General features: G+C 38.4%; 1 protein-coding gene across 2 annotated transcripts in view; it reads left to right on the top strand.

The window, feature by feature from the left end:
* The window catches only part of ARHGAP15 (Rho GTPase activating protein 15), a 320,265-nt gene that overhangs the window by 186,745 nt on the left and 107,830 nt on the right, over positions 1-25,690 (top strand). For both annotated transcript variants that reach the window (XM_059852532.1, XM_059852533.1), the window contains exon 10: positions 8,856-8,954. In XM_059852532.1, the coding sequence (XP_059708515.1) occupies positions 8,856-8,954 (99 nt within the window). The remainder of the gene's footprint in view (positions 1-8,855; positions 8,955-25,690) is intronic.

The following is a 25,690-nucleotide window of genomic DNA, read 5'->3' as shown; positions in this document are numbered from 1 at the left end:
AGCCCCTCCATTTAACATCATGAACAATGCAAATCAAGATGCTGCACAACTCTATTGCTTTTTAAGAAAAGAATATCGATATAGTTTTATGTTTTAGAACCCAAAATAGGACCCTCAGATGCTGTGCTGACTAATTTGTTCAAAGACTTTCTGCTGTCTTCTCTCATTATTTTTCTATCTCACCAACAAAATCCATTTTTAACAATTTGAAATACATGTCAACGAATAAGAAATGCTTTGAATCTGTGGGTTTTTTTTCCTGTTCCAATTTCTTGCTAAGCTGGTCAGCCATCACTTTCACATATTCTTAAAAAATTGTTTCTTTGATAAAACATGTTTGTTAGTTTATCCAAGAAGTGTTTCACTGAGAAGCTGGTAGTTAACTTGAAGGCAGTAGCATTCTGACCACTAGCATCCAAGTAAAGCTGTGTTTTTAAATATTGTCTGGAATAATGCTTGAAAAATTTACGCACTCCCAAATTATTATGTGTGAAACCCACAACTGCACATGCAAATCGACTAGAAAGAGGCATTTTGCCAGCCACCCCTGTCAATCTCTGGAGTGTGAGTTTTCCAGTGGTGTGTCAAAAATGGCAAGGGGTGTTCCTCGTGTGTATTAAACTTGTCTGTCCTGAGCCAAGAGATTGACCCCAGCCAGAATAAGCTCAAGCAGCAACAAGAGTTCAACACCAGCTGGGCCCATGTCTGGAGAGAAGAAGATTTGATGAATTAGGTTCTTATGTTTTAGATACGTGCAGAGATGCTCAGTGCAATGTTGTTTACTGTAAGGAAATCTTCATTATATGAAAACACAACGTGCCTCACTTATGGGGTTCTGCTTCCAGCTGACACAGAAACTTTGAAAAAAAATGTCATTTATATGTCAATATGTGTGTGTGCACACCTGCACACCAAACTTTCAGGACCTGTCCTTACTCATTTGTAGAAACTGATTTCAATACTTTGGAGGGTTTTGCCTTTTTGAAGTACTTTGTGAGTTGAGGGTGGGATTTAAGTGCATCGTGTTAGTTTGTTTCAGTTATTACAGTAAAAGAAGAGTAATTTACAGTCTTTTAATTTCTGGATTTAAGGGTTGGGGGTTTTTTAGTTTAATAAAGTGTGGCTGATGAATCTCCTGCAGTGTTGCATAGGGATCAGATGTGATCCCTGCAAACAAATCCAGATTCATTAGCATAACTCAAATCTACCCTCTAATATATCTCTCTAGGAAAGCTAGATGAATTTGGGTTTGGCTAGAGTTGCATTAAACTCTTGATTCATAAACATAACTTGGTTCTACCTGGGATGCTTTCCCGTGGACGACAGTGGTGTTGTTGGTTGGTGGCTCAGTAACTCAGAATCTGTACCAGGCACAGTTTTATTGCCAAACTAATGTTGCCATGAAGAAAACACGTTCGTTATCTACCATGAAGTTTCATTAGGATTAGGTTTTGGCCATGCAAATGAGGTAGGGTTCGTTAGCACGGCTTAATTCCAATCTACAGTAAGTCTATGTGAAATGCTCATTTGATAAGGTTCCTTCATTGTCCTCACCACAGTTTATCCCCTTAATCTGTTAAAATGTTATGAAAATGCAGTTGCGGTGCTTATGCAGAGACCACTTTTAAATGTTAATTTTTAGTCTCGTATTAGAATATTTTTAAACCACAAAATTCAACCACCCAGATTACCAATTAAAAGCTTGCCAAATTTTTGTATTACAAGATGCATCTATTTGTTTTTCTAAAGGTGACTTAAATGGTTGCAGAAACCCCTCAGAACTATTTATTTGCTTGATTCTTAAGGGAAAAAAATGTTAACCAATTTTTACAAGAAAAAATTCCTCCAGCTCTCAGAACATGCCTACGACCTTTTATTCCACAGGGAAATACTTCTGTCAGAATTGTAAATCCCTTAAAATAGGGGCTTGTAATAAAAGTGTGTATAAAGCCTTGCAGGACATCTTGGTACCAAATTCCTGACAAAGAGCTGTTCTGTGTGCTGGTGAAGAATTGATATAAATATCTGTGAAGCGTGTGGTGTTAATTACTCCAATGCAGTGGCACTGTAGGTGCTGTGAAAACCTTCACTTTTCATCAAGTGCTATTCATATTTGCCAGGGGCACTATAAAGCTCTCAAATCTATATTGATTTTTTACATTGTATGTCACACTGGAACCAAAACTCCAATAAATTTAACACGTAAATTATAGTCATGAGTAAATACATTTTAAGGTGGTAAGTTCACTTAAACATAGTCCTGTGCTCAGTGAGCCGCTGATGCGTGCACACTTGGCCAGGAGACTCCACACATTTCTCCACATTAACCAAATTTGGGAATACAGGCTTCAAAATTAAATAGCAGTTTGATCTCCTGGGGTACTTTGTTCTGCCAACACTGTTATCAGGAAATCTAGAAATTATGTGATTGTCATTTAACCCTTACCCAAACTTTGCTTGTGTAGAGTGTAGCAGATATCCATGTAGAAAGTAAAGTAGGGAGTTAAATGAAAATAGTAAGGAGGATAACACTCAGAGCAGGGAATGTAGAAGACTGATGGTTAAATGTTAGCTACATGTTGATCTGAAAATGAAGATGCACCGACACTTTGCATGACAAAAAGTTATTTTTGTCATCATTGTCCCGTTTGCTTTCTAGTCCTGTGCAGAAAAGAAGCCAGAATGGGAACAGCACGTTGGCTCCATTCATTGCAATGGGCTGGTGACTGGGGCTCTTCATGCTCCAGCCAGAGCTCTAATGAAGATCATCTGTCCTTGTTCCATCTCACTCATTCTTACACAAAATATCCTTGGCCTTGAAGCTTTTTGAAGCATTTCTGAGATGAAGTGCAATGCAGGGGCATTGTGGAATGTGTCTGTGTCTCTAAGCACACTTCTGTTCTTAGATATACACGTGTACACAGCCTAGAAATAGTAAATAAGAGGCATGTCCCATGTCTGCCATTTGAGCAGTGTTATTTTGAGAATAACTGTTCAAATTTATACACTAGGGCAGGGGTCCTTGGTTCCTCGGCATTGAAATATTCTCAGAATTTACAGAATCTGCACTAATATGCTAGAAAAATAATATATAAATCTTCTCTTTTAAAATGACTTTATAGTCTATAATTGAACTTTGATCTTTACGTTTGAGCTTTGTCATGATTTAGTATTACCCAGAATGAATTGCCAACCTCCAACTTGATGTTGGCCCCTAACATCCTGATTTCTGAGATTTTCTAGACCAACAAAGGAAAAGAAACTTCTGTGAAACTGTGATTTTAAAGCTATGATGGTTGTGTTGGTAATACACTATCACAAAATCCACTCTCAGCAAAGAGTAAAAAAACATGAGCAACAAACCTCATATAAATTACACTGTGGGAAATGAGGAAAATGAAGCTCTGCAGCTGGCAAGAAATTTATTTAGGTTTCTTTTCTTTTAGGGTGGATCTTTCTTTCCCAAAAGCTAGACACTGAAGGAACTCCATTGAATGTATTTCATAAGCTAAGGCAAAAACCAAAACAGCATAAAATTTGGAACAGTTACAACTGTTTCAAGATGAAAATAAAAGCCACTCAATTGCTAGTGAAAGGAACTAGCTGTGATTTGGCTTGATAGCCTATAGAACAGGGCTCAGCATATGTTGGTGGTTGTGCAGATCACAGCCCAGAGATCACCAACCATCCCGTTTCCAGGCAAGGGAAAATGTCTTTATTCTATCGTGTGTTTCACTGGACCTTGGAGTAGTTCAATGTAATGAGCAGAATGTTCATGAGAAGTCCAGACGAGCAGATCAGGGCCCACCTTTGGTGTACTCTGTAATTCTTGCAGATTATGAGGGAATTTTGCAAGTGTTCTGGTGCACATCAGAGCTTAGGGAAAGTTGGGAAATATTTTCTTCGACTTGCAGGGACAATGGGTCACAAGGGTATTTCTTTCTTTGATATGGACATTTGGAAGCAATTTTCCTAAACCTTGTGGATAGCCAGACACTGAACAAAGTGATTTGTTCCTTTGACATGATGCTAAAAAATGATTCAGAGAATTTTTAAATGTCTCATTTTGGGAGAAGTGTTTTGAGTAGTACAGCAGACACCCTCTCTTTGAATTCAAACAAGCTCTTTTCCCCAGTAAAACACCAGAATTTCTTAAGAGAGACCTGTGTCTGTGGTACTATTTTCCTTTTTTCTGAGAATGTGAAACAAATCTGGCAGCTCATATGCCACTTAATAGTAACTGTTCGCAAATGTAATTTTTTTTTTAATTGATGACCACCACGGATCAACGATATATAGTAAATCTTCACATTAAAAGGACTGGCAAGATTCCCAGCTGGCATAAATCAGGGGAGCTCCATTGACAACCTCGCCGACTTCAGTCAGCTGAGGACCTGCCCCACTTATTGTAAAAGTGTCATGGCATCATTTGGAGCCCCAGTCTGGAATCAGCATCACTTTAATGTCTGGCTTAATGTGTCTGACTACAGATAGAGCAGCTAGAAGAAGTCACCTTTAAGAATATGGCTCCAAATGCATGACTTCCCTCTGCAAAAGTTCACAGCTCTGGTGCCTACTGTCCTATCCCTCTCCTTGTACATTCATCTCTGATTTTCTCTTTTCATTCTCCTTCCCTCTCCCAACATTCAAGCAGATACAAAGAAAACAAACTACTTGGATGTTGATGCAAAGCTCTGTTAGTCCAGCAATTCAAAAACCAGATGCTGTACAGTTAATTGTGTTCCTGAAAGGCACAGGATTACATTGATATAATTCACATTTCTAAAAACTTGGGCATTGTACCATCTCCTCTCATGCCAGAATGTAAGCTTCTTCCTGAGACTTTGGAGTATTGGACATGCCCTTCCTTGTTTTTTTAATAAAAAACACTGAAGTATGAGTTTCTTCCAAGTGTGGCCACATCTCATCCATGAACACCCAAAACAGTTAAACAATGACATTCTCAGTGAGGATGTGGCTTCAGTGATTTTGTTTTAATTGTTTCTTTTCCAGAAGAATTGTCTCCCATAGTCGAGATTTCTGCAGCCCAGGGTTAGTGGCTTTGCTGCAGCTGGAAAGAGCTACTCAAAATTAAAAAAAAAAAAAAGTAGCCTTGTCAAGCTCAGGGAAAAATTTAGGCTCCCCAGAATGAGCAATTCATTGCAACCGTAATCATCATTTTATATTATACAACTTGTGAAGGTCCATTCCCTTCTCTTCTGGTGTCTGGTTTTATATCCCTGTGTGAAGCTGTCACACACCCCACTGTCTCCAGCAGAACTCTTAACGTGCAGATAGCAGGGATGTGTAATGTAAACCATACCACCAAACATATTATGAATATATTGCTCTTCTTAAAAATGCTTGTTGGTTTTTCATACTACAGTATTGACTAACTGTCGGTGTTTGATGTATGGTTTACCAGCCTGATGTAGACTTATGGTTAGAGCTTAACTTGTTAGTTCTGCTTTTGCAGCCAATTCAGAATAACTACAGATGCCCCAAGATATTAAAATTGACTGCTCAAATGGACTCAGTGTGGGAGTTTCATTGGTTTTAAATTGATAACAGCTGAAAGAGTGAATGATTAAAGCTGTATATGGGCATAGTATGCAGCTCCTTTGTACGAGCCCTTGTGAACAGAATCCACTGCATGGGAATTGCCTTTGTTCTAATAAAAGATATTTCTGAACAATTGTTAGTTTAAATTTTTAAATGATGAAACAAGAGCATTTCAGGAGCCTATAGAGGAAATAATTCCTGAGAAACTGGAATAACTCTGAGAAGATAAAGTGGATTTCTATTCAGAGGGGAGCATTTAAAGTTAAGTAGCATTCCATAAGGTGGTAATTGTGTCTATTTCCCAGGCATTTGAGTTAAATAAGCTGGATAGGAAACATAAACTGTCATAACAGGAGGTTAGGAGTGTTGTGTACATCTCTTTTTTTCAAGTCATAAAAGATGAAGTTTTGGAGGACCTTATCAGAAATAAATCAAACAAAGGGGGTTTTTGCTTTCCTTATTCCTTTGGGAGCATTTCTTTTATTTTTTTGAAAAAATGTTCTGGAGAGCTTTCCCTTGAACTAGTTTTAAAATATGTATACCTCTAAACTTACAAAATAATAAGAAAATAATATTTTAATTTTAGTTACATGCAAATCTTGCCTATAAAAGTGAGCAATTCACCATTCCTTGTGTGTTGAAATACTGCACAAACAAATCTTAGCTGAGTTTTCCTCAAGTATCCCTGTGACCTCCACAAGTGTAAATGTGGCAGTGGAACTGCTGCCATTCCCATGTTTATGTACAGGAACAGATCCAGCAAAAAATCAATTGATTAGAGAGAGTCACGGAATTTGTGGTCCAGGAGTACTCAGAATTGAGATTATTTGGATGACTCATGGGATCATGTACTTGTAAATACTCATGAATTTCTAGAAGGGGAACAAAACCCTCCGAAGCAGTTGTGTGCTATTGTTTTACCATAGCTTTGTACCAACATCCAAATAGTTTGTTTTCTTTGTATTTGTTTGAATGTTGGGAGAGGGAAGGAGAATGAAAAGAGAAAATCAGAGATGAATGTACAAGGAGAGGGATAGGACAGTAGGCACCAGAGCTGTGAACAAAATAGCAATGCTATTTTGCTGCCCTTCCATCCAAGATAAAAATCCTGAGTGCTTGTGTTCTAAAGAAGAGGTGATTTAAAGCTTAACTGTGGAGTACAAAATGTGACTGTATCCATGCAGTGAAAGGCATAAAAAATGAGGTTAAATATTTTGGTGAGTATATAGAATCTGAACCAAGAAATGAACTAACGGACTAGGTGAGAATTGTAAAACTCTTTTCAGCCTGTTCAGAATTTCCTCCCAGGAATACCAAATACTTTGTGTTCATGTTGGAGATTGAAAGAGTAACTGTGAAATAATCCTAGAAGTTGATTATAAAGTGGTTATAACACAGAAGAGAAGCTGCTGAACAGCAACACACTAATTTCGTTTCAGTTCTTCGTGTGTTGCCATCTAAACACAGTGCAGTTCTTTGCCTGTTTTGCTTCTGAAATTGTTTACAAGTGTCTTTGTCCACCAAATAAGACATGTTTTTACTTCTTTTTTAACATAATTTACATTGGAGGCCATTCCATATTATGCAAAGAATTTGACAGGTCTTTGCTAAAATTTTAAAAAACAATTAAGATGTCAAAAGAGGAAGTGCTAGTACATTTTAATCATAAATCTCTGTATGTATAATTGCCACTGAAGGCAGCTATAAATGTTTTATGAAGAAAATGTAACCAGACTGTGCTTTGTCAGAAACATAACCCCAAAACATGTAACAGACTGTTCGCTAATGCTTAACGCCACACATGCACACAACCTTCCTCAGAGCAGTGCTGTGAACCCAGTCCTCCATCCCTTCTGCAGCCCAAACTCTGACTAACTTCAATTCAAGCTCTGATGTACTCTCCCAGAATGCAGATCACACACTTTGGGAGGTGCTGGTATAAGCTGCCCTGGTGCATCTCAAGGAGTCCAAAGCCACCCCTGCCCCGCACCTTGGTTCTGTCGCTGTGTTCCCTGCTCTGGGTGTCAGGAAAGAAAAGGCAATCAAGTCGCTCTTGAAATCTGAGCTGAGTATGGAATAGTGGTGATTAATGAAAATGAAGCTTATTTCAGCACAGATTTTGTTTTAAAAAATGGGGTTTTACTTGTTAGTGAGGATAAGTTGGTTTTGGAGCGAACAGCAGTTGGTTATGGTCCAGTATGGTGGCACTGACTATGGAGGAAGTGTCCAATTCCATGGGAGCTGCTGGGTTTTCTATGCTAAGTCCAGCCTGGTGCTATCACCTTTCAGCTATGTATGTAATAATTTTCAAAGCCTCCACGCCAATTTACAAACTGTAGTGCTCTGTTGAAATGCTATATGGAGACTGTCTCTTTGGATAAATGATGACAGTACACTCCTATTGTTTCAGCATTTAACTGGCTCCTATTGAATAGTTCCTCTCATCTGTTTGATTCATTCTGATTTTAGCTGACAACGTCCCTGTTACTGATTGCTCTTTTCATAATCTCTCAAACACACAGAGTGGAAATGAGGTGGAGGAAGCTAATTAGTAATCTGACGGGTTGAACCTGCTAATACAAATATGTTTCAAGACCAACAGTCAAAGTTGATCAAAACTTTGAAACAACAAAAACTTAAAGTTGGTATTATCATTAAAGGAGTGCTTGTGAAGGAAGTGAGACTAATCATTACTAAGATGAAATCCTCATCAAAAGACATCGAGTATCTTCTGTTTGTCTGAGCAGGCAATTGATCAGTAAAGAAAAAGATTTTGTGAAGTTGAGATGAAATTGTGCCAAGTCCTGATGATGCAAAGTAATGAAGTCCTTGCCCTCATACAATGCTCCATGAAAGAGTGAAACTTCCAAATACATGGAAGGGACTGGTCACCCAACCAGATGAGTTTCTAGGTCTGACCAAGTTCATCGTGTAGAAATTTGGATTCAATGACTTAGGGAGCTGCAGCTCTGGAACTGCCTGCACATTTTCTATGGCAGGTCCAACCAAACTCTGGAGACCTCCAAGCCTTAGAAAGGTCAAAATTAAGGTGCAAGTGGCAATTGAAATTGAATCCAGAGGGAAGCATCAAGCACTATGAGCAGCAGATGTGGAGGGATTTGGTTCTGGGGCAAAAGCTAATGACCACTAGGACTCAAAAAGGATTTGGTTCCAGTTTTGTCTATGCATCTTCAATATCTGGGTTTTAAATTAATAGGCAAGCTGAGAAGAGAGAAAAAACCCACCAATAATAATATGCCTTAATGTATTTTCCTCTTGTCTTCCAAATGTAGATCAAATTTTTGGCTCCCATTTGCACTCAGTTTGTGAGCATGAGAAATCAACAGTTCCCCAGTTTGTAAGACTCTGCATAGAAGCTGTTGAAAAAAGAGGTGAGTACCCTATTATTTAATACTTTTTTTTTCTCTAATAGTAATCAAAACTTTAACCTTGTAACTCTGCTTGGATTGCCAGGATAGGCAGACAGTACACTCTATAATATAATTATGAATGGAACTATATCACATTCTGTGTATCTTAATTTTTTTATATGATAAGACATTAATAGAACTCATTCATGCTGATTATTCCTTTTTTTTTTTTTTTGACATGTTGTTGGTTTAGTCTTTCTCTGGGTAAGCAAATATTAGCCACCAATAAAATGTCAGTAATTTCATTCTAAAATCCCTGGTGAATGTTAGGCCAATACTTTTTCCTAAGGGTTGAATTGTATTTAACCAAAATAAATGTTATTCTAGCATGGCCTTTTTTTTTTTCCTCAATGAGTGCAGGTGTCTAATTTTTACAGTTATTTTAAAAGCCATGATATTGCAAAAATACTGAAATGAGTATCCATCCTCAGTAAAAGTTTTGATTAATAAGAAGGATTTTCTTAGTGTAAAAAAGATGTACTTAACACCGTTGCCTGCCTTCCTTTCTGCAGTGTGTGTCTTCTCTCACTGAAGGTCATTTTCTTTGGAAGGTGCATGCGGTAGATGCAGAATCTTAAAATGTATTGTATAAAAATGTGAGGCTTCATCACCATCTGTTACAAGTTTACAACTTGTTCCAGGGATCTGGGGAAACATATATCTTGCAAAAGATAGAAAATTTATTTTCAGAATAAGGCTGGGTGAACCCATTGTCACTGCCATATACCAGAGTCTCAGAGCAAGAGAATCCATGAAAAATAAAAAGATACTTAGAGCGTTACCCACAAAGGCAAAAGCTATTTTAATTCTGCCATTGCTACCTGGTTTTATAGTGAAAGGTGCAATAAAACTACCCTGGAGTTTCAAACTCAGGGAAATTCATGCTTTAATTATACAGGAAAGAGAGCACTGGGATATTATTATTCCCAGAATGATTGGCAGGAAGTCAGAGACTGAAACGAACTGGAGATTGTTCAGCAGGGGGAGATAGTAGCATTGGGTTTTTGTGGAGGAAGGCTGGAGGCTGGATAAAAAAAGGGGGAAAATGTGTGAAGTGCCTATTAATAGAGAAGGAATTGTGAGGTGAAATTCAGAACATGAAAAGGAAAGGCAGAGATTAGATTGCAAAAATGCCACTCCATGCAGAACATGTCTAACAAACTGCTTGGTTACAACCTCAGCACAAGTTCCCTCAAGAATGTGCTGGATATTTCATAGATGGTTTGGAGTATCTGACCGCTCACTCCTCCAAGTAGAAGTGAGGCCAGAGGTCTCTGCACTGCTGAACTGTAATAGAAAAAATTCAAGGAACGTAATTAGATGTTTACTGTCTGTGTGATTATCCAAAAAATGTTCATGTTAGAAACTGGATGTATCACTGCTTCTTCAAAGGCGATCATCCTTCTGAGTACTGCACTACAGCTCTTGTGTTTCCTTCAAACTTGCTGTAACTTAGGGAAACTTACCCCTTTGGGTTAGCCTAACATGTAAATAAAAGCTAATCACATGGCATGAGATAAAAATTTCATGTTATCACTGTATTTATGAGTTTATATTTGATATGCAGTTTTTTTTTTTTTCTATTATCGTTTTCTTGGATTAAGATGCTTCCATTTACTCACATTCTATTTACTCAAAGTGTTGTTTTTACTGAGTTCTGGCATAAACTATCTCAGGACAGCAGTAATTTATGTGAAGCTAAGTCCAATGTTTATGCAAGCTTCTGATGACATTTTGTGCCGGGGTTGGTATTAGGAAGCAGTATGTGGAGGTGCCAAGTCTCCCGGCATGGCTGAGACTCAACAGATCTGAAACCCTCCTCTTAATGGCCAGATATGCCTCCAGCCAAGACACTCAACTGCAGAGTCATGGGAAATACTTATGTACCAATTATGGGAAAGGCACATTTAATGAAAACTGTATGTTTACTTTCATAGTCTTAGTAAGATGGCCTAGATACTCGGTACAGCTGGCATATTGGCTGTGGTAGAAAAGCTTTCTTTTCCTATTTAGAGAATATATCATCCACATACTGTAACTGTACCAAAAATTTTACGTGCGTGCTTCGCTTCAGATAAAGCATTATTAGGAAAAAAGACCTTAGGAGACCATCCCTAAATGTTACTCTCAAATCATTCGTGCTCCATTGCATGGTTGTGTTCTTAGCTATCAGCTCCTGGATTTGGTTTTTATTCACCTATTGGTTTTCTGTTTGTTTTTTTTTTGAATTTTAAAGCAAAATCACTGCGCACAGAAAGAAAGTCTAGCAGTGATCCGAATAAATGATATTAATTAGTATATTTTCCTGTGTAGACGAGGTTACACACAATAGCCAATTGTAGCAATATTCTCCCACATATTAAAAATGTACAAGTTGTCATTAACCATTGGCAGGATTTCCTGTTTAGTTGTACTGTTTTAAAACGAATATCAAAAGGATGTTCATTCTGAATGTACTCTGCTCTAACTTAGATCAGTTTGGTCATTTGTCCCCTAGTTTGCATCTTGACCTTTTCAGAACAGGGCTGCTTTCTAAGATCTGATCTAAAACAATCTCAGACCATAATGCATATTTATCTATCCAACAAGGATTTACTTGTGAGTGTGATAAAAATTGAATAAATTCCACTTTTTCAGCCTCTTTTTGTATTTTTAGTTATTGAAGTAGAACTGTGAAGCAGAAGGTCTTTCTCCATTTTCTCAGCCATCTTGCAGAGCTGGTAGTGGAATTTAATAAAGAGAAGCAATAAAAATGTTTCCATTCTTGGATACTTGCAAGGAAATTGTAAAATTTAATTTTTTTTTTTTTAAGGAAGCTCAGTTTTTCTCTTCATTCTTCCTGTACTTATGAATTACTTATAATAATTACTGAATTATTCATTCATGATTTTTGATGAACTTCGAGTCCTGATTATTGAGCTATCCAGACCAGTCCCTCTAAAGTAAAAAATATCTTGGGAAAATACATTGTATCCTTAGTATTTCATGCAGTGTCCTAAATAGAAAAATCTCCCACGTCTGTGGTGTGACCTGGTGAGGATAAGACAATAATTCTATACCATGCAGCAATCAGATTGAAGGAATACAGGGACTACTCAAAGATCTCCAGCATTTCTTCATTTTCTGTCTTCTCAGGGACTTCAGGGGAAAGTTTTTGATGGAACAGCACATCCTGTGGGTTTTTTCTGTTTCTTCTTTTACTTTGCCATCCACACCTACCTTGGATGGACCTCAGGCTTTTCTGGGGCTATCTGTTGACCTGACCTTTTCAATCTGTATTCCTGTTTTTCAATCTGTTCTTCAATCTGCTTCCTTCTTCTCCCTGGGAAGTGTCTGACAGGTAGCACCAGCCCTGAGCTGAGCAGAGCAGGGAGGAGAGCCTGGGACAATCTTCCCAGAGCACTGTAACTCACACACTGCTCACTTCTGCCAAGGGTGGGGCCCATTGCATGACTTTTTGGTGTTTCTAGGCCAGATATAATTTCCAGTCATTTCTGGAGTCGCCTATTTATTTTGTTATCCACGACCCTTTAGAAGTCCTGGCTTTTTTTGTTTTTGGGTTTTTTTTTTTTAATTTTCTTTTTTAAAAAAAATATGTGAAAGGCATGAGTAGAACGCATTAAAAAAAATTAAAATATCAGTCTGTGTTGTACCTCAACAACATGCCATCCAATACTTCTCATAGTAGTGTTTTATCGTGTGAAAACAGTCTGATACTAAACTCTTTTCCAGGGAAGATCATTTGTCTGTGTGTCTAATGACAGAGTAAATGAACACCCCTAGCAGTCTGTATCCTAAACCTACCCAGGGTATCCAGTGTGGCTTGGGTTTTGCAAAGAAATACAGTCCTAATGCTCCAGGGAAATATAATTTAACTTTCATCTCTCTTTTGAAACATCCTTCATTTTCTCCCTCCGTTCCCAAATCCAAGTTAGAGTTCTCAAATCAGCCTAAATTACTTGAAAAATGACACTGCAGGCAGCAAAGCTGGTGATTACAGGTACTGTTTCCATGCTGAGCTGGACGTTGCAGATATTGTTTTCTGTTGCTTTTCTTGGAGCACAGGATGCTCTGACAGGAATGATACACAAAATTACATATTTGATTCAATGCCTAAAAGCCACCCTGGGATCCATAACCTTGCTTAAAGATTTAAGAAAGACCTTTAGTCCACTTCTGAGAAGGTTCTTAGCTTAGAAAACTTTATCTTTCAACTTTACTTCTTAGCAGCTGTTATGTTTTTTTGCAGTCGTTTGTTTGACAGGATCCAGTTATAGGTTCCGATGTCTGTTTAAAGAAACAGGGAGGTTGTTGGCTTTAAAATTCCCTTACTGCTTGTGTGTTCAACATTTTCCCAGGCTTTTCTACATAGTTTGCCAAGTAAAGGGACTGACCTTTTGTAGCAAACACTTTTTCATTTCTAAATGCTCACTTTGATTTTTGTCCCATTTTATGCTCATTCCAAACTGTTTACAACCCACTAAAAATGACTGTGAATTATATGTTTGTGTAATGGATTCCTTTTGTGGTCGGAGTGGAATGTTTACTTTGAACAATTAGTTATCTTTGGGCAGATTATAGTGACCTGAAAAAAGAATGGCTAAAATTATTATAGTACCTTAACTATTTCCTTTTGTTATCTTCTCTGTGTGTCCAGTGTGTTATTTACTGGGTTTCATTGCACTGAGACCCAGGGAACAAATCATGTTAAATAAGAGCAGTGACAAAAACCCCTCTGAGTGTGGGGCTCTTGGCTTGGGGGGTGATCTGGGATAGCACCAGCGAGACTTCAGAGGGCACCATTAGGCACTTAAAAGCTGGAAGTGCAATTTTAAGATGGCATGGTTTTGAAAAAGAATTTAACTTCTTGCTCTCCAAAATTCAGATTTTTCACAGGCTCCAAATTCTGCCACCCCAAAGTGCCTAAAACTGATACTCATTTTGGCTTTAGTTAACTTAATGTCCATAGCTGAGCTTGATTATGCACATGATCATTGCAGACATGCAGACACACAGTCTCATGATGCAGAATATTCAGGGTTTAAGGAAGAAAATGATTTTATGGGCAAAGATAAAGTAGCTTATGGGATGTAGTAAAGAAATACAGTCATCCCAATGGAGAGAAATGAAGATAAAAACGGTATTTTAAACTACCTCACCTCCCAAATGCCATGCTGCCCTGTGACAGAAGGTTGTGTCTCTTTCATCAGTTTTATCTGTTAATCTAAAAGCTAAAGTGCAGCTAAAAGCACTTTAAAACCTATTTATAAAAAAAAAAGAAAAAGAAAAAGAAAGTGATATTTCATTACCTTCTAAATCATATATGGCTTAAAAGGTAGTCAGTATTCTGGTAGAATGTTTACACAGAGGAGAGTTCACTTATCTCAAGGAGTTAAGCAAAGAGGAAATGAGTTTTAAAAAATATAAAGTATTGTGAATATATTTATGTTGCTAGGAAAAAAATGAGGTTTTAAAAGAGTCTAATGCTATCTCATTTTCTAATGGAAGAAAGCACTGCAGAAGAATTTTAAAAGAAAAAAAAAAATCCCAAACACCTCCTAAAGCTGAGGATTCCCATGCTGGGATTGTAGGCTTTGGTATGGTGGAGTGAGTGGATTATAAACCAGTGAGGATGGCAGAAGACACAAAGCTGGTGCAGCAAGGGGTGGATTCACAGACACTCCACAACCTCCCTAGAAATTTACAGAATTGTTTAGGTGGGAAAAACCCTCTAAGATCATCAAGTCCAACCATTCCCCCAGAACTGTCATGGCCACCATTGAACCATGTCTCCAGGTGCCACATCTACACAGCTTTTAAATCACTCCAGGGATGGGGAATGATTGAACCTCCACCATGATTATGATTCCACCACCTAGCTCCACCTCTGTATGCATTATAATTCTCATTATCAGGTTTGGGTTCAACAGCATGTTCCTCAGGATTTGTTTAGCTTAAGCACAATTTTAAATTTTGTTTGGTACTCAAAACCTGTTCATTGCCATCCCTGAGAACCTGAGGGAGGCAGTAGGAAAGTACAGGGTAGTTCTGCCAGGGTGTGCTCACCACCATCTTGGGCTCCCAGTAAATGCACAGTGCTCCTGGGACACTTCCCAGCACGGTTAGACCAAACCCATCAGCCAGTGGCATAAAGGATTTGTTCTGGCAAGGCTTCCCTGAGAAGGGAAACCTCAGGAGACTGACCTATCCTGTCCCATTTTATATTTCTGTCTGAGTGCAGGATTATTCTCCAACAGCACTTGGCCCCTGGACAACCACTGAAATGCATTCTTGTTTTTTCACTCTCGTATCTTTCTATCCTCAGAGCAAGAAATTCTTCATGAATAGCAGTTTGTTTCCTACAAGTTCATTCACTGATTTTCAGTACTTTTTCTCCTCTGGAAATGTGTTTTCCAATCTCTTGTTTGATTCTCCCAGGTCTGCACATGCTTCCTTGCTTACTCTGATATAATTTTACATTCTGTTTCCAGTGGCTTTAGAATTCAGTACCCTGAAAGTACAGAGATCATGTTGCTCCACCAACTGATCTGAGCCCCCAGTTCTGCTAATTTTGTACTGTTCATTCTTTCCCACTTTGGGATAATCTATTATGCTTGGATCCAGGCACGCACAAAAAGCTAATACTTCCATGAAGAATGTGCAATTTGTACTGTTTAGCTTGTGATGAGATTCCTTTTATGATTCTATCTTGTTCCAGTGAGGCTTCTGCTCCCAACTTTTATATGCACTGAATGTAAAAGAAAAGAAAAAAAAAAAAAATAAAAGGGGAAACAAAGCAAACTGATAGGAAAAAAAAATGCAGGCACACAAAAATATCCAGCAGTTCAGCAGATAAAGCCTTTTTCCAGGGAATTCTAGTGTGCAGAAGAAATCTGTTTCTGAGGGCATTGAACTATGTTTACTTTAAAGTGGCCAACGAGCATAAACTCAAATGTACAGATGAATGCAATATAAAACAACAAAGTTCTGAGAAAAACCCTTGCAAGTTTGTGATTTAAAATGTTTGGAGCTTTTTTTTTAAATTTTTTTGTTATTGTTTTTTAATAAACTCTTCTTTTGAGTAGAAATTAAGAGCGGTTGAAATTAGTGCAAACATACTGGCAAGATTTCCTCAGCCATTTCTGTCTTCAGGCTCAGGCAATCCCACTATAGCCACCTTTCTTAGAGTAAGAGCCAGTTAATAGTGTTGTGCAAGGTCCAAGTCAGAGTTGGCTCTGAAGGGTATTCACTCTGGGGCCTCTGTGTCTGCTAGAAAGCCACATTCTGAGTTAGAGAAAAATATCAAGAAGTGTCAACAGGAAACATCACGGAAGGGCATACAAGACAAATTAGAGAAAAGGAGACAACAGACAAAAAAGAAAAAAAAATGGAAAAAGGAATAAAAGCCTTGTAATGACAAGGCACAAAAGAGAATAAATATATAATTATTTAAAAATTTGAAAGAAGAGGCTCTAAGTTGGTTAGAAGAGGAAAAAAGCCATAAAACATGCAGGTATTTGAAGCAGTTGTTGTCTTTGTCATAGTTACCTGATACCTGGTTCATTGATTAATCTGTTCCAGAGGAATGTATCCATTTCTATGAAAAAAAGGGGGGATTTGTATTTTAAGCCGTGCCAGTAACAACAAGCAGACACTCAGTGTTCACCAGAGTAACATTTACAATGCCTGGGCCAAATTCATGCCTTGTGTAATTTTATTGCTTTTACTGGAATTACACCAGAGATGAGTTTGGCCTTTTGCCTTTTTCTAGCATAGTATAATATATCTATTTGTGAACATGTAGAAGGAAACAGGGCATTTTGTCTTCCGAATTTTCCATAAAATCCTGTTCAATAGGCATAATAAATAAAACAAACCACTTAACCTACGAAATAAAAAAGAATCAAACAACGTTTTCTAGATATTAAAATAATGTTAATGCACTTTGTAAATCAGGGAGTTGACACTTGCATGCACTGAAACAAAAAAGTCCAGAGAAATTTAAAGCCAGCTGACTCTGTGTGTGTGTTGCTTGCTCTGTGCCAAGGAGGGAATGAAGGTCCTGACTCACGCCCTGGTCAAAGGCAGATTCAGGGAATCTGACACATGAGGGTATTCACCTCCTAGCCATGAAAAAGGTAAAGAGAGAGGCACAAAACTCCTCTCTCTTCCCCCTGAATAAGCTGAGGCTGTGAGGCACCATGCCCTGGTACAGTACACATGCCATCACAGACTAGGAGTTGGCAGGATTTCCACTGCAAACCCCATTTAGTCAGACTTTGCAGTTCAGCCTTTAATAGAACACTTTGGGCTAACACTTGACAAAATGAATCTTGGCCTAGAAGAGATGTTCCCTCACACACAAACACACACAAAAATAGAAGTTAAGTCCATTAAGTTCCTTTAAAAGGAAAAGAGGTGTAATTTCAGATCCTTTCAATATCTCTCTGCTTAAATAGAAAGTTGTAGTTTTTAAAATATTATGAAAACATAATCATAATTCCACAATGCAAACGAATCACTTTCCCTATGGGGGAAAAAAAAGCTACTACAGCTACACTGTATTTTTTTAAAAAAAAGTTTTACAGCAATAAAAGAAAACACACTAAAAAAGAAGTTTTACTGTCCATATGCCTCACTGTGAGGTCAGTTTAAAAAAAAACCCGTCTCCTTTTTTTTTTCTGCCTGCAATTCAAGAGAGCAAATAACTGCAGTTGTATTTTATTACTTCAATTATTTGCTGTAGCAGCTTGTGTTACATCAATGTTTTAATCATATAATACCACAGTCTGATGGGATTGATACCTAAGTGAGAGAAATTGTACCAACAGAGAGCTTCAGAAGGAAGGCAGAGGGCAAAGGGGGAGGACAGATTAAAGAGGAGACTTTATGTGAAGGCTCTCACTTCTTTAAGAGAAGATTTCTTTAGGTTGTGTTACTCCCCTGAAATTATGAAACTGATATTATTAGCAATCTAGTAACAGAATTGTCCCTAAATTGGCTACTGCAGGATAACCCCCAAGGAGCTAACAAGTTTTTCAAAGATCTCCAGTTGTCTGCTGGCTCAGCAGATTGTTGCATTGTGATCAGGATCCACACAGATCATGGGTGCAATTTTATAACAAACCAGCTTCTTTTGTCTTCACTCAAACAATGGTTTGGGAGGAATGGCACAGATGTAAATCAGAGCAAAATGTGAACATTTTGTTTCATAACACAACAGACCTCTTGGATCCTCCAGATCTCCCCTTGTGGCTCCTTCATGCACCTTTTGTGGTGTCAGAGACGATGCCTTTCCAGCAACTGAAATTTTTGGGAAAAAGACATTGCAATCAGAAACTGCTTTCTCATGCTTATTCTGCTTTGAAATGGATATAGGTTATTTCTTCCTATAATTCCTGCTTTATGAATATAAGCCTGTCCACCAAGACAGGTGGAGACTTGAGGGACCTGAATAGATCTATTCTGTGGTCAATGGCTGTGCCTTACAGTTAAGGAAATGGGTCAGAGTTTTGCTGTTTCAGGGCTTTAAGCTCTATCTATTTGGAAAAAAAAAAGTAAATACCCAGTTTTTAGTTCAAGATTTAAAAACAAAGTACAGGAACTTGTTTAATTGCCAATAACAGGTGATACTGTGGCTCTTAAAATCACCAGGGACTCCTCCAAACCAAGGGTAGGTGATAGCTCTGCAGTGTCTTCACTCAGAAGAAAGTCCCCAAAAGGCAGAAAGAGGTTGTTCCATGCCTCTTTTCTTCACCTCCCCAGGAAAAATTCCCCCCAATATTTGAAACCATGTGCTTTGATTTGTCAGTCCTGAGCTGACATGGTGTTATGTGACATAACACACCAAAGTAGCTGCCACCAAATGCCTTCCCCGTGCCAGCAGTAACCACACAATGCTGCTGGAGGTACCACAGCTTTTTGTTTACTTAGAAATGAAATCATTTTGATGAGTGTATGGTATCAGTTAGCAAGTGTTGAGTTCCTCATGGTGATACTGCTCATGTTGACTTAAATGGAAAAACGGATCAGCTCAGAAACCTTTAATAAGAAAAGTTCTTTCGTGTGCTTGTAGGGATGCCCTGTGGAGCCACGAGAACTAAAAGTCTGTCAGCATACTTGGTAGGAACTTTGTTTCATGGTTCCCTAACTCATATGATTGAGATTAAAGTGAACAAAATCTTGGCACATAGCTTGGCAGGCGGGAAGCATTCCTGTGTTTGTGTGTGTGAGACAGAGGGACAAAGAGAGGGGGAAGTTTAGCAGCCACTCATTCGGTGTTAAATTATCAGGTGCTACATATTTTTAATAAACCTTAGTAAAAAGATAAGATACATCCTCTGCTCTTGAAAATTGCTTTCTCTTAGACTGTAAACTTGACTTTGAACCAGCTGAGCATCTCCTCTAACCACTGAAAACAAAACCATTCAAACTCTCCAGCCCAAACAAATTGCAAGCCAGACTTGAATCCAAACAAAGAGGTGGAAGGTTCTGGAAGGGTGTTATTTATGCAGGCAGGTTTTCCTATTTTGACACAAAACCAGAGCAGCTACAAAACATTTTGTTTAGTGCCCTGATCTGTGACCTGCAGGACTGTCCTCACAGTGGCTGCAAAGACATGATATTTTTTGATATTTTTCAAACTCTCATGATGTGGATGTCTGAAAAGTATCTGAATTTGCAAACTATAAAGGGTTCACAATGGTGCCTTTTATTATCTCTGTTTCAGTTGCATTTTTGTGTTCTGATATGCCCTACATTAAAAACACAAAGGCCACAGCTTAGAGCAAGAGGTTTCTGTTAGAAACCCTACAACTGCCTTGGATGTCTGTAGAGTAAATGTCATTAATAATTACTGGAATTTTCACCAAAGAAGGAAATTAGATATGGAAAGCACTTTATGCCAACTTCATCTTTCCAAGCCTTCAGAAATACCAGAGGGCCTATGTGAGCCCTAGTAAAAGGGATGAGATTGGATTTCTACCTTCCTTACATCATTCCATGCCACAGTCAGCTTTAAGGCACAAAGACGATTCAAATCAAATTTCTTCCTGTAGCTTTAAATTACAAAATAATTATCTTCCATGAAAATATCAAATTATATTCATATTTATGCATTTGTTTCACCCAAAATTCAGCTAACAGATATCCAGTGCATTTTATTGCCAGCAACTAGGGTTGTTTTCTTATCAGAAGTCAGTATTTTTATGTATTTCTTGCATGTCTCAGCTACGTTTTAGTTATATAACTTGTATTTCATTGAGGGGTTTTTTAATTTGCATATTTCAAAGCAGAAAGCAATTTGTTCCTTTTCAGACTATACTTAAAAAACCTTTTTTGAGGAGTCTCTGAGCAATTCATTACAAGTTTTGTGCTATTTTGGTGTAGTCTATCCTGGAATGCATGTCAAACCATGGCATGGAAACTATGAAGCTGCCTCTGCCAAAGTAATGAGGGATGCACCAGTCTCTTAAGTTTTGGTACATATCACTATTTGTAATCCAATTTAGGAGTTTTATTTTTTTTTGCAGACACCTTGACTACATCTTTTGCTGAGTGTTGCTTTGGTGATTAGATTTTTCCCAAATTAAATGGAAGGGAAAAAAAAAGTTTTTAAGCTACTTGAACCTGCTTGGGAACAGAAAACACAGTGGAAATGACAGGAAAAATAATCTATATATATAGCTGCAGAGTCTTGCAGCTAAGATGGCAAACTAAAGTGGAAAAATATGTAAGAACAATAGGTTTGTGTCACATTAAAATTAATGTCTCTGTTGTTTCCTGTAGTACTGCTTAATGTCACTGTTTCATAACACTAAATATGAATTTCGCAAAAGCAAGAAAGTTTTGCTCACTTCTAGACAGAGATTTATCACACTAAAGAAGATGGCAGGGCATTCAGTGGAATCTCATGGTTTTCACTATTATTGGGTCTTGAAATGTGAGCAGAGCACACTGAGAAAGAGCCTGTTGAAGTAGAAGTTATCTCCGTGTGCCCATGCACACACACCTTTGTGTTATCACATTTATATGTTGGGCAGATATGCAATGCTAAGAATTCACAGAGTTGGTGTTGGAGAGCTGTGTGAATACTTATCTTCCAAGAGAGCCTCTGGGTTTTCCTGCAACACCCAAAGGTGTCTGATAGTGTGCCTTAGACTAAAGAATCTACTTTTTAAATGTTTACTCCCTGTTGAAGATAAAAAGCAAACACAAAGAGAGATGCCTACAATACAATGTGGATAACAAAGACCCCACTACCAACTGCACACTAGAGCCCCAGCTCAGATTTTAGAGCAGGGCTCTGCACAATCCTCTGTTAGAAACTCAGAACCTCTGTTTCCTGTCCCCAAACAGGTTTGATTTCTAACTGCAGGACACAGACCCAGCCTTCTGTGCTACACAACAAAAGTGCTGCTACCAAGTGCCCCACTGATATTTCTTTAACTGCTGTTGAACAGTAACAGTTAAACTCTGCCTTGGCCTCCCTCCCCAGTGATGCTCAGGAGCTGGAGCATGTGTCCCTGGAAAGCTGAGTAGGACTTGATCCTGGAGATAACAGAGAGAACCTTGAGGCATCTAAGGCTGGACAGAGCACAGTGTCAGGTCATCAAGTGATGAGTCTGTTACAAAGAGTGTTTGGCCTATCTGGACCCCTCAGCTATCTCTAAAACAAAAAAATTATGAAAGAAGCAGTTCTGTGACTTTCAATTTCCTTCCTAAACATCCCTATTCCACCTTAAATTTCTTATCCCGGTCGTTACCATTAAGATAAAAAGAAAAATGAATGAAAAATCTCTTTGCCACGCAAAGGTGCTGCAGACTAGAAAATGCAATCCTTCCCCATTTTGCTTGAAGGTTTTGTTTGCCCACAGTTGGAAGATCTTCCACTTCCAACTGTTCAAAGCCCAACAAGAAGCAGCACTAGTCAGGATGGGGAGGTGGCGTTGCTGAGGTCTAATTTAATCTCCCACTATTGTGAAAGAGGGGAAAAGATTTGTCCCTGCTGTGCACTAAATTCTCTTTAAAATCAGCATTGAGAGCAAGGGATGCTTGGAGAGTTGTAGCTGTCCCTTGGCTTAAACCACAGTTCCTACTGGTGGTGTCAGTGGACCTGACTGGAAGTTCTGCACACTCCTCAAAGGACATTGGGCCCCCACCAAAGTGCAGTTTCCTGTTGCTCAAAAAACACAGGCACGATGTCGGTGATGATGGATCCCCAAATGAAGCACAGTTCAACTAAAGTGGGAGGATTTAGCAAAATGCATAAATTTCTTGTCTGCTACTGTCTGTAAGGGGCAGATCTTTACAGTGAGCCTAAGTCACAGCTGGCTTTTTCTGGAATGGTTTATGCTCTTGACCCTCCTCGGCTCTATAGCCAATAGGGAGTTGTCAGGCTCCATGTGTTTTTAAACTTCTTTCAGCTAAATCAGAAATCCAAAAGCAAAATACAGCTCTCAGCAGTATCATGTGGAGTTGTGACACTCCCTGGAGGGCTGGGGTACATAAACCAATGAATGGATTACAATGAGGCATAAATGTAGTATTTTCATCCATGACAGATATAATCTCGAGCCTGTATTTTTCATGTTACTTAACTCTTTCAGAACATAATGTGTGACAGAAAATGTCTTATAATGCACATTGCAGTAAATATCAGTCAAGTATGCTTTATTGCTGAGCTCTACATGTTTCCAGAAGTTAACAGGCACAGCTGGGATATAAGAAATGGCAATGTTGTATATATTTCTTGAACATACAAAATACCTTGGCTCTCTTCTCCCCCACCCTCCACATTACATCCCCAGCTGTTCTGATCATGTCACACAGTGGATGAGTTTTTCCATCGTCAGCTTCTCCTAAAATGATAACCTTTATTCAGGCTTTCATCCTTCCCAAAATAAACAGCATTATCCATATTGTCATCACATTCAAGTTAGGCTGTCAGAGTGTGGCAAGGAATAATAGAAATGGAAGGTGGTAAACTGCCTGTCGCAGAAAATTCTCAATTCAGGTACCATCCATTGATTTTAATAGAAAATCATAGAATTATTTGCATTGGAAGGGACCTTAAAACTCATCTCGTTCCACCCTTGCCATAGGCAGGAACACCTTCCACCGTCCTGTTGCTTCAAGCCACGTCCAGCCTGTCCTTGGACATTTCCAGGGACAGGGCATCCACAGATTCTCTGAGCAACCCATTCCAGTGCTTCACCAGCCTTGATCACTCTTGTCTAGCATGAAAGAATTTGTATTTGATAAAGCAGCAAAAAACCAAAGAAATGTTATTTTATTTCAGATGAATTAAGAACTGTCCAGAGTGGACCTCCTAACCCATACGTGAGAAGCAGTAACTGCAGCAAATGAAAGGGAATAGGAGTGGTGAAGGAGGTATCACAAGAGAAAACAAACACGTAAACAAAACAGAAATAAGCATTCCCAAAATTAAACACTAATGTGTTACAGAGAGAGAGCAACTACTTCCAAACATTTGGCAATTTCAGATATTATACTGTGTTGCATGAAGACAATGTTATTTCCTTTTAAACTGCCATTCCATTTAAACCAGCAAGCTGATGTGTGTACTTGAGGTCTGTATTTGGTAGGCATTTTTTCCCCTTTAGCATAAACCTTGTTGATTTAAAAAGTGAACAAAGATGAATCAGGTGGTAAATGTATTCATGTAATCATTTTCATTAATAAGCTGTTATAAATAATAGAGGGAAGGTTTTAAGTGTATAATTCTCTGTCGCACAATTGAGATTTTTCCACATCTTCAGCAGTAAGTTAATTAGAATCACCTGCATTTTCTTGGGCGGACACCAAATGGATTGCAAACAAAAACAGATTAAAATAGCTGTAGCTCGTGGCATACAGATGACAAGATTCACAAAGAGGACAATCAGGCAATGAAAACCTCCTCTTTTTCAAACATTTTTTAAAGGAAATTCAGCTCTTGTGAGTCGCTGTAAAAAGACGTTTGTAAGTGTTTCGCTGAAAGACTAGAATGGCTTTGTTTCTGATCCCATGATGAGTGAAAGAAATGTTTAAGAAAGATCACTTTACAGAGAGATTCAGACTGAAATGTGATGACTGTGATTCAAGCCAAGCCAAAAATTACAGCTCAGAATTAAAGGGGATGGACGTGGCTTGGGAATCCATTTTCCCACATTCCTGAATCTCAATCATCCCAGCCAATGTTTAAAAGAAAATACAGTGGAAAGCAATGAGGTCATTTTGTTTAGCTGCAAGAAGTGCAACTAGCAGAATGGCAAAAGTATATATTGGGGGTAAGGGCAAAATTACAGTGAGCACGCTGCGTGTTCGACGGCTTCATTCAAAACAAATAGTCTCAAAGCTTAGTTTAGTTTCTTGTTACAGGCAGCCTCCTGAGGAAGTCTTGTTGTTCCTGGGGCTTTTAAACCATAAACTTCTTGAATGTCAAAGCACAGCACAATAGAGAAGACGACAGAGGCAGAGCAAGCTTGATTTGGGCATTAAACAGCAGCCCTGCGTAGCAGTGAACTGTGTGCTCATTTAAATTACACTTGCTTTGTACTCTCACTGCCCTTATTTATTTGTGTATAAATATCTAAGTGGAAATTCTACCATCGAGTGATATGAAACAGAATGAAGTATATCCTCCATCATATTCACTTGTTACTCATTCTCAGTATGTAATGCTCATATTCAGTGTTTTAATTGCTTCCATTAAACAGTTTCTATAGGGTCTTGAAAACAATAAGATCTTAGTCAAGCTTTTCTCTTTTCATTGCATCTTGGAGTTATTACTGCAAGAAAAAATGAGATTCTCTTTTTATGTAGGAATGCCCCTCATCTTCTTGATATTATTGCAGTCAAACATAGAATTATTTCTTTTCAGCTAATTTCCTAAAGAGATTCACCAAACCTCATGTCAGACACCTCCAACAGAGCTGTTTCATAGCCTTTTAAGAACTACTACAATATTCCTTCTCCTCTCTTTCCCCCACTATCTCTGCCTTTACTTAATTCCAAAGCAGAGTTGGATTTCTACTGATCACAGAAAAAAGAAAATGTTTTTGATGCTACCTTGAATTCAGGCTTGATGTCACAGGTCCTGTAGCTGGGCAGTGCTGGAAGGAAGTCCAGTACCTTCAAATCACATAAAATGTACAGATGAAGAGGACATTTCTCTGTCCTCTCTTTAATAGGAAGCAACAAAGCTTTTATTTTATATTTCTTGTTATTTGCTTTGGTATCAAGTGCAGTGCTTTACTACAGATTCTGTTTGTAACCCATGAAGAGGTTCAATCTCATCTCCCTGCTTCTTTGATACTCCTTTGTAATCCAAGGCATTACATCAGTCCTGTTTGTTGCAGAACTGAGCTCAGAGATCAGCTCTTAATTTAAAGTAAACTTCAAGTCCTTTGTAGCTTAAATCCAGAGTGTTGGATGTACCTTGTGTTTCTCCACACTAAACCTGATTTTGCCAGACTGTGGCTGTTTAAGGTAGTAGCTCAGATCTTCTGAAACTATACCTGTCCTTGTCATTATTTAATATCTGCCTGACCTTTGTGTCATCTGCTTATTTTGCCAAGGGAATTTTTTTCTCTCATTGTCCCATCTCTGCTAGAGGTATTAGATGGCACTGGATGAGAGCCCCGCTCTCGAGAGCTGTGCCAATTCTGACCTTGCTAACTGATATCTCCCATTAA

Source organism: Haemorhous mexicanus, chromosome 8, assembly GCF_027477595.1.
Source record: "Haemorhous mexicanus isolate bHaeMex1 chromosome 8, bHaeMex1.pri, whole genome shotgun sequence".
Lineage (NCBI taxonomy): Eukaryota > Metazoa > Chordata > Aves > Passeriformes > Fringillidae > Haemorhous > Haemorhous mexicanus.
This window is presented reverse-complemented; position numbering and strand designations above follow the sequence as displayed.